Source organism: Bemisia tabaci, chromosome 8, assembly GCF_918797505.1.
Source record: "Bemisia tabaci chromosome 8, PGI_BMITA_v3".
Taxonomy (NCBI): Eukaryota; Metazoa; Arthropoda; class Insecta; order Hemiptera; family Aleyrodidae; genus Bemisia; species Bemisia tabaci.
The window spans coordinates 9858441-9871153 of NC_092800.1; the positions used below are offsets into that span (position 1 = coordinate 9858441).

General features: G+C 41.2%; 1 protein-coding gene across 1 annotated transcript in view; it reads right to left on the reverse strand.

Moving 5' to 3' along the window:
* The window catches only part of LOC109033385 (forkhead box protein B2-like), a 59695-nt gene extending 47492 nt beyond the window's left edge, over positions 1-12203 (reverse strand). The window contains exon 1 of the mRNA XM_019045981.2: positions 11087-12203. Coding sequence (XP_018901526.1) covers positions 11087-11804 — 718 coding nt within the window. The 5' untranslated portion in view covers positions 11805-12203. The remainder of the gene's footprint in view (positions 1-11086) is intronic.
* Between the last annotated feature and the right edge of the window lie 510 nt (positions 12204-12713).

Here is a 12713-nt window from a genome sequence, read left to right on the forward strand (position 1 = left end):
AAATCAGGATGCATTCCTTAAAACCCTCTATGGCACAGCGTTACGAATTCGTATCGACGTATTTTTGGGTTTTAAAAATTGAATCTTTCCTCTGTGTCAGGAGTTTGCAAATTCTCATTAGTTTGTACCTTTTTACGGAGAAACGGATTCCCAACAATTTAAAAGTTTGGAACATAAAATGGGTATTCTATGTGTATTACGCAAGCTACAACTTAGATTAGTGTACCCCGAATTCTGAGATCCAAAATTAATTAATGCCATAGAGGGTGCATTGGGTCCATAAACGGCCCTTATCGATAGCCCTTCTATAATCAAAAAATAGACTTGTCTCCTAATTTTGATGGGAAACGCTCAACAGTCACATCCATGCCCCATTTATTTTTCCATCGTAGGAGCATAACTTCAGTGCAGCCACCCGAACCTGCGTGAGAACCTACAGCATCCACCGTTCGTTGGACGTTGCGGTCTCGCTCTTCCCAGTGTGAGAATGCACCGATCACCGGTGATCTCCGCCGCCGAGGCTGCCGGTGCCGGTGGATGATTTAAATTCGGAGGAGCTAGTCAGACGTTTGATTGCGGTCGAAGGTAAATACGTTTAAGGCGCGTTAAGGGTTTCGCGCGGACATCTAATTTGTGTGAACCAGGTGTCTTGCCGGACGGGGCTTTGCGGTTTTACCTCGAACCTATTCTCATCTTCCAACCCTCCCCCTCCCCCCCTCACTGCCCCCCTTCCCCCCGGACACAGGTTTGCCGAGGCGGTTCTCTTCTCACGATTGCTTTGATCCCTGTGCGGAAGCGAGTGCCGCATCCTCCAAAACCGGAGGAGCGAATTTTCATAACTCTTCAATCCGTGTTTTCACCGTTTTGTCGGCTGAATAATCCGTTGGCTTGAACTTTCTGTTCGTAACCACGAACAATAAGCTGGCGGACCAATATTGCCACGATTTTTCCTCCTTTTCTTCGGACGAACGGGGGGTGGGGATGTACATCCCTATGTACTCTCAGTAGATCCGACCATGACTCCGTATCATGTGTAGATTTAAGGTGCCACACAATGGATCGAGTGAATGGGAGTGAAAATTTGGAAACTTCAATTGGAAACTTTAACAGCTCGTTCGTATTAAACTTTGAGGTTTTAAAAGTGTTCCATGGGTTCCCTCGTGAAATTTTCTTTCAGAAGAACTCCTTAAAATTTAAATGTGACAAATTAAACATCAAAATTTGCAGTTTTAGTTAAAAATTCCTGTGTCCGACCTCTCCGATTGACTCAATCCATTGTTTGCCATCCTCCCTTCTTTATTCTGGCCCAAAACCAGGAGCGGAGAAGCTACGATGAAAGACTAAAATTTGCCGTCCAATCAGAGTGCAGTAGGCTTTTTCTGCGGTAATCAGATTGAGATAACAACACTTTGCAATTATTAGGACTTTAAAATGCCATGGGTTTTTGCCTGCGATAATCTCAGAAACGAAAGGAAGTTTTCTGTCGAAAATTTGAAAAATTAATGTCCAGGAATCAGCCGAAGACAGTAGATAATGATGAGTACCACTTCTTCCTAATCTGAAATGAAGTATCTCCTTCCAAATTAATTCAAGAAGTGCAATTAAAACTAAAAAACCAGAATTAATCGAGAAAAGCTTGATATAAATCGAAGAAATTTCAGGATCCGTTTCGAGCACCTAACCGGCTCCAAAACCGACGCAAAGAGTTGCTGGGAGGCGGAGCTTCGTTCTAAAATGAGATATTTGCAAGTTCGAAGGGCAACCTGAGATAGGCATTAAAAATCCTCCTGCACGCGCTCCAGTCTTTCTCAAATTGGTTTCTTCGGAATGCGAAACAAAACTCGAGTGCAAGCATAAAACTAATCCCGGATTAGAGGATTTTCGATTGGTTTATGGCGATACGCCACATCACCGAACTCCTCTCATCTCATCTCATGCTGTTGAGCAGCTCAAAACCAGCGATCGTCGATAGCACCATGCTACAGGGCCTGCACTTGAAATTTGCAGACGTATTATTTTTTAAGCCTGTTTGTTTTTAAGATTTTTTTTTATATTTGCTGGTTATCTAGCTTAATTTATATTCCGTTCCAAACTCTAAGGTCATTCACAGATGTTATTTAGTGTATGTGATGCGCAGGCAATTAGCACTCGCCGGTAAATCGCAATCTGTTTTTGTTGAATCGACAAATTAAAAACTTTCTAAGTGAAAAAAAGAGATAGGAAGTAGTGAGTATTATGCTTTGAATTCAAACATACGTTATCCCCTTCTTCTTGAATGCATAGTAACAGCTAGCACACTCGCGAGTTCGTGAAATGTAATCAATAATCTGCGTTGGGTTTTGTTTGGTTAAGCAACTAAACTAACTCCTTGGCAAAGCGGAGAGTATCGCTGGATTTGAAGGCGTTACAAGCTGAGGTCGTGCCTTGAATTTCTTCGCTAAAGAAACTTTTACTAAATCGATGTTATTGTAATTGCAATTTGACGAATTAACAAGTACGGAGCTTGCAAATTTCCGGCGATTGCTGACTGTCTGCGACATATTATGTAGGCTCTAGGGCGATAATTTTACGATTTTCATGTTAAAATCATAATTTTTCTTTTGAAAAAAAACCACCTTTATTCGGATTTCCTGGTGTTGAGCCCCTCGAAGCTTCGCAAAGTGCCAAAAACTTGTGACCCAATCATATGTAGAATAGCACAGATATGACAATACTCTTCGTACATCGATGGATAAAGTGCGAAATCACGTATCTCCATTTTTGATTTTGCAGATTTCCGGTAATATTTTATTTTTCTCTGAAAAACTGCGGTCAACTTCATTTCCTGAAACTCTCCTTGATTTTTCTTTTGTATCAGCAGAATATTTTTTAGACATTTCGAGCTACATGGTTGACTTGTGTGTCTTTTCGAAAAAATAAAATAGGAGCCAAGATTTTGAAGCACCGCAATGGAGATACGTGGTTTCGCACTTTATCCATCAATATGGGTACCTTATACAGGCTGCATTATTGAATGTCTCGCACGGCTAATTGCCTACCCGGCGCGGCGCTCGGGGTCACTGCGCTTCGAGTTCTGCGAACGGCTCGCACAATCACACTCGTTATTTTCGCCACCATTGTTTGTCACCTCGCTGAGTTGCGTGTGAAAACCGCGGCGCACTGGGTGACAGACGACAAAACGACAAAACGATCGTCGCTCGTCGCGTTTATCATTTTCATTTCTCGACCGGCGGATTTCGTCACAGCCACCCCCCGCCCCCTCCCTCCGGGGGCGTCACGACCGGTGGACCATTGTCGCCGGCCGCGGACAATCGCTCGTATTTTAATCAAAACCAAATGGGTGACAAGATGCTTATTGAAGGTTGGTTTTCTTAAGCCATGCGCTCTGCTACCGTTTCCTCCGCTTTTATAATATCAACTTAATTAATTTTCTCCGCTCTGTGAGCATAAATCCTCGCTCCTCTGCGTAAGAGCGTATCTGGATTTCCGCATGAGCCCTAGAGAGCGTGGCTTTATATGTAAAACAGGGCTCACGTGGAAATTGAGATACGCCCTTATGTCAGAGCAGCGACGAATTGTTCGCCAGGTTGCCGGAGTTGGATCTCGCGCTGATTTTCCGGGTGGCAAAATTGCAAAAAGTGTCAATTGAATATTCAGAGCTCCTTAAACCCTTACGTACTAAGGTAAAACGCCATATCGTCGTTTCCCGGAGGAAGAAACGTAACTGCATTTCAATGTTGCCAAATTTCCTTGCGCAGATTGCATTTTTACCAGGAGAATTTTGGGCATTTCTCACTGAAAAATTCACTGATTTTTCTTCTGATTTTATGCGAAAATCAGACCCATTTTCGACAAAAATGGATCACTAGACAAGATACGAATTTCAGCATTCTGATACATGTTTCTTAACCAGAATTTCACGTAGAATACGACGCGCACAACAAAAATTACCGAAATCAACTCCTTCCAAAGATATTTAATGATTCTTGATGCGTGAATTCAAACCACCCGCTCATGAAAACTCAATGCTCTGCGTGATTCACATCGTGCGCTAAACGTTATCATGACACTCTCTGCGACATAAAAATCTGGCAACCTCAATCTTGACGCTTTGGCTCAGCTGTAGCAAATTGCTTATAGTTTGAACAACACATGATGGGAAATGAACATTGCTCGATTGAGAAGCTTGCTGAAACCGTTGTAGTTTGCGATTTGACTCACGTAGAGCTTTGAGTTTCTTGTCAGTGGGCAGTTCAAATTCCTCGTAACCAATGTGAAATAAAAACGTTAATATCTTCGTTTGGAGTTTGTTTTATTAGTTTTCGTTGCGCGAATCGTGCTCTACGTGAAATTCTGGTGAAGAAACATGTATCAGAATGCTTAATTCGTACCTTGTCTAGTGGTCCATTGCGCAGGTCTATTCTTGTTAAATATTGAATTGTTTGAGTCAAATTTGCAACCTTGGAATACAGTTACGTTCCTCCGTCCGGGAGACGACGATATGAGCCGTTAGACATTGCTTACTTTCTGCGGACTTAAATTACGAATTTCCAGGATAACTTTTGAATATTTTTCTCTCAATTGGACGTATTAATGGCAAAAGGAACTTTGTCACTCGCAAACTCCATGCACATAGTTCCTTTTAGCATAAATACGTCCAATTGAGATATTTGGCGCAGAAAGGGTATTTTTTGTTGCGGTGTCTCAAAATTGTCATTGCTAATTTATTTATTTTAGAGTGGGAAATATACGGGAAATTTTCGGAAATTTTTCGTTTTCAGCATTTTAAAATCATGAGGAGAATTCAGTAAAAAATTCAACGAACTCCATTCATTCGCTTTAATTATAATGTATAAAGTGTTACCGGAGCTTCTGAGACACCGCAACCTAGCAATGCCCTTTTTGCACCCAGCGCTTCAATTTCTCAGAGAGTTTCATTCGAAATCAATTTTAAGTACCTAAAATTGCAAGGAAAAATGTTGATGAATTTTCTCAAAATGAATTTTTTACAAGGGGAAATTCGACAACATCCGGATGTTTGCACACGGTTTTTTTTTAGCAGGGCAGAAAAGTTCTCTTCCGTAGTAAACGAGTCAAGTAAAATAGACCCTTGCACAAAATAGCAATGATTTACTCCTAGTAATGTAATCAGTACCAAAAACAAATGTTACGCGTTTACAAAGTTTTAAATAAAGTAGATCGGCCGGTACCTCATGAGGTCTTTCAAAATAATACAATTTCTTCAGGATACCTTCAGTTGATTCGTGGATTAATGTACAACATAATTTTTTTTCATGAGTGAAATTCGAATCTGATAAAAATAACCGTGTATTCCGTATTTACTGGGAAAGTGGTATTTTCAGTCAATCGGAAAAATAGTAACATCAACTACGAAAAGGACTGAGTTACATAAAAGAAAAACGTAAGCATCCGTTGAATCGTTTAAAAATCTCCGATTATGTCTTATCTTTTTTAAAATGTAGGTATTCCTAAAAATTTCCTGCAGAAATGACTTTGAATGGGTGAGGAAATTCTCATAAAATTTCAATGAAATTTTCGGTTACTTGACTTTCAAATAAATTATGAACCACTATTATCTGCAGTGTCACAGTTAAAATAACTTCTTTCTCGACTTCGGTATCAAACTATATCCTCTTTTGGTCCCAAATTTTTATTTTACAGGAGCATATTCCGAAATAAAAGACAGCAAATCAGGAGCTTGCATCGTTCTGAATGGAAAGAATTACATTATGGATATTTTTTAAGCATCTCTCTAAAATTTAATTCATACAAAGATGAGAGGACCTTGCATATTTAGCTCTACACAGTTAAATAAATTCACACCACCTTTATACGACAAATGACGCTAAAATGGCCCAAAAATCGATCGCACTTTATGATTTGGCAATCATGAAAAAGCAAAGGCGTGATGGAATTTTTCATTCAGCTTCGTCCGGGACTTTCCTCGATTAGATAAGAAAGTGAAACTCGATCCACAATTTTCACCGTCACACAATATTTTAGCATTCATATTTGAATCAGATTATTACGCACGGGTATATTTATTTTAGGTACGATTCCGTGAGAAAAGCGCCCCGTGAAATTCAACAATAACCATTCTCAAATACGCATGCACGTGTAGTGCATTGAGAACGGTGCATACTGACGCGTGATCATTCTGCCGGAAAAGTGAATACTCGTACTGCAAATGAACACTATCACTGAGCGAAAATTTTTGCATTACGTAGATCTTATGTGCGATTATATCTTTACGTTTTCCCTACTCTATAACGAGGAATGATGAATAAAAAAGTGAATAGTTTTAATTACGTCTCACGTTAAACGTTCCAAAACTCCTTTTTGTGATGTAAAAGTTTTTTCCCTGTTTTGCAGCATTTGGACGCACATCTGGCGGCAGAGCGTATAACGGCCTTTTTAAACTGAGTTCTATTCTGCCGTGCTACGGAAAAACGTCGTATGAACATTCAAGAGTTGCTAACTTTCCTTCGGTAAAATGTTAAATTTTGAAGAGAGTTATGAATATTATCTCTTGCACTGGAAAAAAAACACATTAGATCTAGAGTCCAGACTCATGAAAATATTGACAAGAAAAAATACTCTTGATTCAATCAGATTTTTGCTTACATCAAAAGGAAATCCGCGCAAAATAAGAGGCTTGGTTCTTGATTAAAGCTAAAATCCGATTGAATCAAGAGTATTTTTTCTTGTCGGTGTTTTTAAGAGTCCGGACTCTAGATCCAATGTGTTTTTTTCCCAGTGTGCAATTTTCAAATCATTTAGATCTGATTGAGGGTGGAATTCTCTGAAAAAATTGTGAAAAATTGGAGGACAAATATTCTCTGATTTCCTGATAATTCATAGTTTATCGAAGAAAATTTGGCAACGTATAAAGGCTCATACGGCGTTCTTCCTTACTACGGTAGTATTGGTCTTATAGCCCTGTGCTTTCCAAAACTTAAAAAAATGGAGATACTTCTCAGGTCAGAAAAGCGATGATTTCATTGTTTTCAGAGATACTTTAAAAACATATTTTAAAAGTCATTGTGCTATTAGGGCATCGAATAATCCACTGTTGAGTATTCTCTTTCAAACAAGCGTATTCCCTCCCTCCCCGCTCAACTTTTTTCTTGCCTATCATGTGAACTTTAACTCGGATCCTCGGACAAGAAACTCATCATTCCTGGCTGACAATGAAGAAAACACACGCCACGCCGTTTCTTTCATCCGCCTACATTTTCGCCTACTGGTGATTAAGAGCGCGAACAACTCTGTTGTTTTTATGAAAACAACAATTAGTCTACCTGCACGAGGTACGTAGGTGGTCTGAGACAGTGTATTTAGCCTTCCTCCGCGTGTTTCTGACTCAGCTCCATCGTTTGAAAAACGCAGGCTTCTGGGTCAGAGCTATAGAAGAATGCCTACTTTTTCAGTACATTCTTTCTGCGATGAGACCCCACATAAGGCGAAGATGCTTAGAGAAAATATAGTGAATTTTATAATGCTTGGATTTGACTTGGCCGCACCGGTTTGCTCATAACGGAATCAACACTAATGGTGATACTCATGATAGTCCTTCATCGAAAAATGGTCCTCTCAAATTTTGGTTGAAATTAGATTGTCTATAACTTCATTTCTTTTGCATTTTTCGATACATAGTCAATTCAGGGAGTAATTATCGGAAAAAAGCTAGAAAACGAGATTTTTGGCCTATTTCAAACTTCTGCGCGCTCGGGGAGCTTAAATTTAAGTCCTTCTGCAAAACAAGAGTTTCGTTATAATTAGTGTCGTTATAGCGAGAAAATCGTTTAAGGGACCAGGCGATTCCCTATTCGCAGAAGAGAGATTTTCGTTATAATGAGTGTCGTTGTAGCGAGAGAATACTATATATATTTTTAGTTGGGTATTTACGCAGATACCTAATCGTCTAACCACCTTCAAATTTAATGCTGATTCCTGGTTTTCTGCGGGTGCGTTTCCTCCTTGAAGCAGTGTTCAGCATGCAACTTATTATTGTTCATGCTGGATTTTCAGCAAAAATTTGAAAATCAAAGCAGGAAATTACACATTTATTTTGTTTAACAACCGCAAGTTAGAACTTTTACATTATCTTCTGCCGTTTTCCAGACAAAGGAGCGTAAGTCCATTCCAACTTGCAAAATGAACTCGAAAATTTTGATGTTTCCAAGGAGTATGACTCTGCAATATTCATCTAATATGTTGCTGATTCTTGCATGCAGTCAGAAGAAAAATCAGTGAAATGCTTGGTTAGAAACGCCCATTAGTTCACTCGTGAAAATACAATTTGTGAGTGAAAATATCTCAACGGTAACATGCAAAGCTGCGTTCTTGCGTCTGGAAAACGAAGATTACAGACGTGTAATAGCGTGTGATATCAGTCGGTAAATAATTCCGAATTATTTTAAATTTTTGTTTAGCGGCTTCCTTTTTGCCATCTGCATTCGAGTGATCAATATTTTATTGTATTCATACCCTTCTCACACCCAATTCCCTCACAAGTCACAACTCCGAAAAACTGGGTTCATAGATGGATCACAGAAAAATTGCAAATCCATACACTGTTCAACATTATCATATTTTGCTAAGAAGAGAAGCTCGAGTCAATTTTGACTCCCCCTTTGAAGCAAATTAAAAAAAAAATTGCCTTTCATTTGACTCTATAAATTGCTCTACTGTATTCTAAAATGACGCCAACAGGATCGTATTTAGAATAGGGGAACCAGACCGTTTACAATGTTCTTAAAATCGTTCAACTGCTGTTTCAAACTATACTAAATGTATGCATAATAGAAATACAATGTATACGACGGTTTTCCCTAAAATTAAGAATATATTTTGGTCCGAATCAAAATATATTCACTATTTTAGGCATTTCTTTAATTATGAATGAAATAAATGTATGATTTTTACAACACTTCAATTGCGTTCTTTCCCTTCTGTCAAATACATTTCGATTGACTGAGAATTATTGGAACTGCCACTGAGTTGGAGTCTCATTTGACTCTAGCCACAAGTCAGTGGACCCTACCAATGGGCTGATTATTGAAATTAATCGACAAAAGCAAAAGACAAAGAAAGCAAGGAAAATGTAGAGCAATCCTTTTGGTTAAAACCGATTGTAGTTACCGACTAAGGGGGAAATAATGGAGTGACAGTTAGGGTGTACCGTTTTTAGACAACCATCTCAAAACCTTGCTCCCCGGGCTTTTTCCCATTCCTTTTGGTCCCCAAAAGACAAATATGAAGTTTCAGCACCATAGCTGAAGTCTACACTTTCCCCCAAAGCGATGAAAATTTTGGGAGCAATTACATTGGTTTAAATGGGGAGAAAATAGGCCGATTCGCGGAATTACGTTTTTCGGTCGTAAAATGCGCCGAAATGATTTCAAACCTGACCATCTCTTGAAAAGTCGTCCAGGGGCCTATTTTGAATGAGGAAATTCCACTTTTGACCCAGAGATGGGGGGAGGGGGGGTCACGGCGCAGTTAGTTTAGAGGCGCTGCGCGCAGCAAAATGATAGCATTCGACAGTTTTTGATCAACCTCAAAACAGGCTCTCCGAAGCTGAGGAGGCTAGTATATCTCATAAATTGTAATCAAATAATGTACAAGAGTTGTTTTCATCCTTCCAGAACTATTTTCGACCATTTACACAGTTGCCAAAATTTACTCGAAACTGGAAGGAAATTAGTGTATATCATGTTCTGCACTTGAGTGATTTTGGCAACAGTGTAAATGGTCGAAAATAGTTCTGAAGGGATGAAAACAACTCTTGTACATTATTTGATTACAATTTATGAGATATACTAGCCTCCTCAGCTTCGGAGAGCCTGTTTTGAGGTTGATCAAAAACTGTCAAATGCTATCATTTTGCTGCGCGCAGCGCCTCTAAACTAACTGCGCCGTGACCCCCCCTCCCCCCATCTCTGGGTCAAAAGTGGAATTTCCTCATTCAAAATAGGCCCCTGGACGACTTTTCAAGAGATGGTCAGGTTTGAAATCATTTCGGCGCATTTTACGACCGAAAAACGTAATTCCGCGAATCGGCCTATTTTCTCCCCATTTAAACCAATGTAATTGCTCCCAAAATTTTCATCGCTTTGGGGGAAAGTGTAGACTTCAGCTATGGTGCTGAAACTTCATATTTGTCTTTTGGGGACCAAAAGGAATGGGAAAAAGCCCGGGGAGCAAGGTTTTGAGATGGTTGTCTAAAAACGGAACACCCTAGTGACAGTATAGGGTTTCTCGTGTGTTGCCGTTCGTGAGTCCATCCTTTTTTGTCCATTGTTTCCACCAAAATAATTGCTCCATTTTCTCTTTGTATCTATGTCAATCACTTTGTCTATCAAATTCAATAATCAGCCTGCTGTCCTCAAAACGGAAACAGAATATGATTAGTTCGACATCTTTATGCTAAAAGGAACCAGAGACGGGTGGAAAAGAAGGGGTGTGCTCGTTAGTTGAGGGCTACAAGAATGAATAGGAATTAAAAAACGCCAGTGACGTCAGCGGAGACTAAGGAGACGACGATCCATGGATCTGAGTCTTTAACTCATGAGCCCTGTTCATAACGCTCTTGTCACATGCCCGGCTCATGAGTTAGCATATTTTGACGCAAATAGTTCCTTTTGCCTTATCACTAGAAAAAAAGTCGCTTGGATCTAGAGTCCAGACTCTTAAAAACTGACAAGAAAAAATACTTTTGATTCAATCCGATTTTTCCTTGAATCGAAGAGCCGAGCCTCTAGATTTAGGCGGATTTCCTTTTATTTCAAGCAAAAAGTCCGATTGACTCGAGAGTATGTTCTTCTTGTCAATGTTTTTAAGAGTCTGGACTCTAGATGCAAGCGGCTTTTTTTCCAATGCTCACTTTTCTATTCTCCCAAAAGGAATTACGCCCATTTTTACATTGTTTCTTAAGCAGCATCCACGAGCACACCCCATCTTTCCCACCCGTCTCTGTTTCATTTCAGCATAAATACGTCCAGTTTTAACAGCGCACTGCACCAAACCTTAACCTACGAAAAAAGAAGGTTAGGATACTCACGATTGGAGACAAGATACGAGGAATCGTTGGAGGAACACGACGAATCGACGACATCGATGAAGGGCGACGGGGGCGGGAGCGCCCCCAGATGAAGGGGCGGCACGAGGGGCGGCCTGAGGAGCCCGTGAAGGGCGGCCGCGTAGATGGCCGCATATTGCGGGCTGAACAGCGGCGGGGGCAAGCACACGGGAGCGTGGTGGTGGAAAATCGGCTGCGGGGGCGCCACGGCCGGCGGTGGGCGCTGAGTGGGCGTCGAGATGATACTATCGATGGAGAAAGACTTGCTAGGGGGCGCCGGTGGCTTCGTCTCCCGTTCGGGCTCCGGCTGTTTCCCAGTTCTCAAGATCGGGAACGCTGTCTCGAGCATGTGTTTGTCGAGCTTGGGGAGCTTGAAGCGCTTCCGTCGGCGGAGGAAGGAGCCGTTCTCGAACATGTCGAGGGCGGCCGGGTGGAGGGCCCAGTAGGCGCCCTTCCCGGGGCGGTCCGGGCGCCGCGGGATCTTGACGAAGCAGTCGTTGAAGGAGAGGTTGTGCCGCAGGGAGTTCTGCCACCGCTGGGTGTTGCGCCGGTAGTACGGGAAGCGCTCCGAGATGAAGCGGTAGATGTCCGAGAGGGGCAGCATCTTCTCCGGCGAGCTCCAGATCGCCATCGCCGTGAGGGAGATGTACGAGTAGGGGGGCTTCTGGTCGCCGTACGACTCGCGACAGGGCCGAGGCATCGCTGGGGGCGTCTACTTCATCACTTCGCCTTCGAATTATCGGGTATGCAACTGCAGCGACACCGGAGTACGAATGGTTATCTAAAGGAGTCTATTTTGAGAAAAAGACCGAGGCGTTTCTTCAAAGCTTAAGTTCTCGTTCGACACATTTTACTGAAAACGCCTTCAATGCATTGGATATGCACATGCACTGCACTGAAGCACGAATAGTTATCTAGAGGAGTCTATTTTGAAAGGAAAACCGGTGGGGTTTCTTAGAATTTAAGTTCACGTTCATGGCATTCTACTTGAAACGCCTTCAATGCATCGGATATGCACTTTCACGACACTGGAGCACGAATAGTTGTATGACGGGTGAAATTGATCGATTTTGCAGAACACAGGGGAGAGTTCGAAGTTAGGTTTTCATGCTCATGTTTGTGACATTATAGTTAGAATCGCGACTGCCACCGAAGCTTGAATTTTTATCTTATAGAGAAGACGTACCGGTTATGGACATCAACCGTCTACCAAGGTGTCCAGACATTGAGGAAGAGCATGATTAGCTTTTACTTGGAGCCAGCTCTTGTAAGTAACCTGTAAATATGAGTGGTCCTTGAAAGATAACGCTCATTTTCTTCCAATCAATAGTTTGATAGTTACTGCGCCGCTCACTATCGAAGTAACAACAAATGCATATCGTTTTTCAACTGGTAATGCAGTTTTCTTCAATGACTCATGTTAATTGCAGAGACATAATTTCAGTTCTTCGGACAGGAAAATCACTTATTTTACACCTCAGACAATACTCAAGACAAACGAACCGAATTTTCCGACTTTCTGTGTTCCTGGATCGATTAGCGTAACGCTGCACAAGTTTTAATGACTAGCCGTTAACCGAGGCATTAAATTTTATAATTTCGGAGGTAT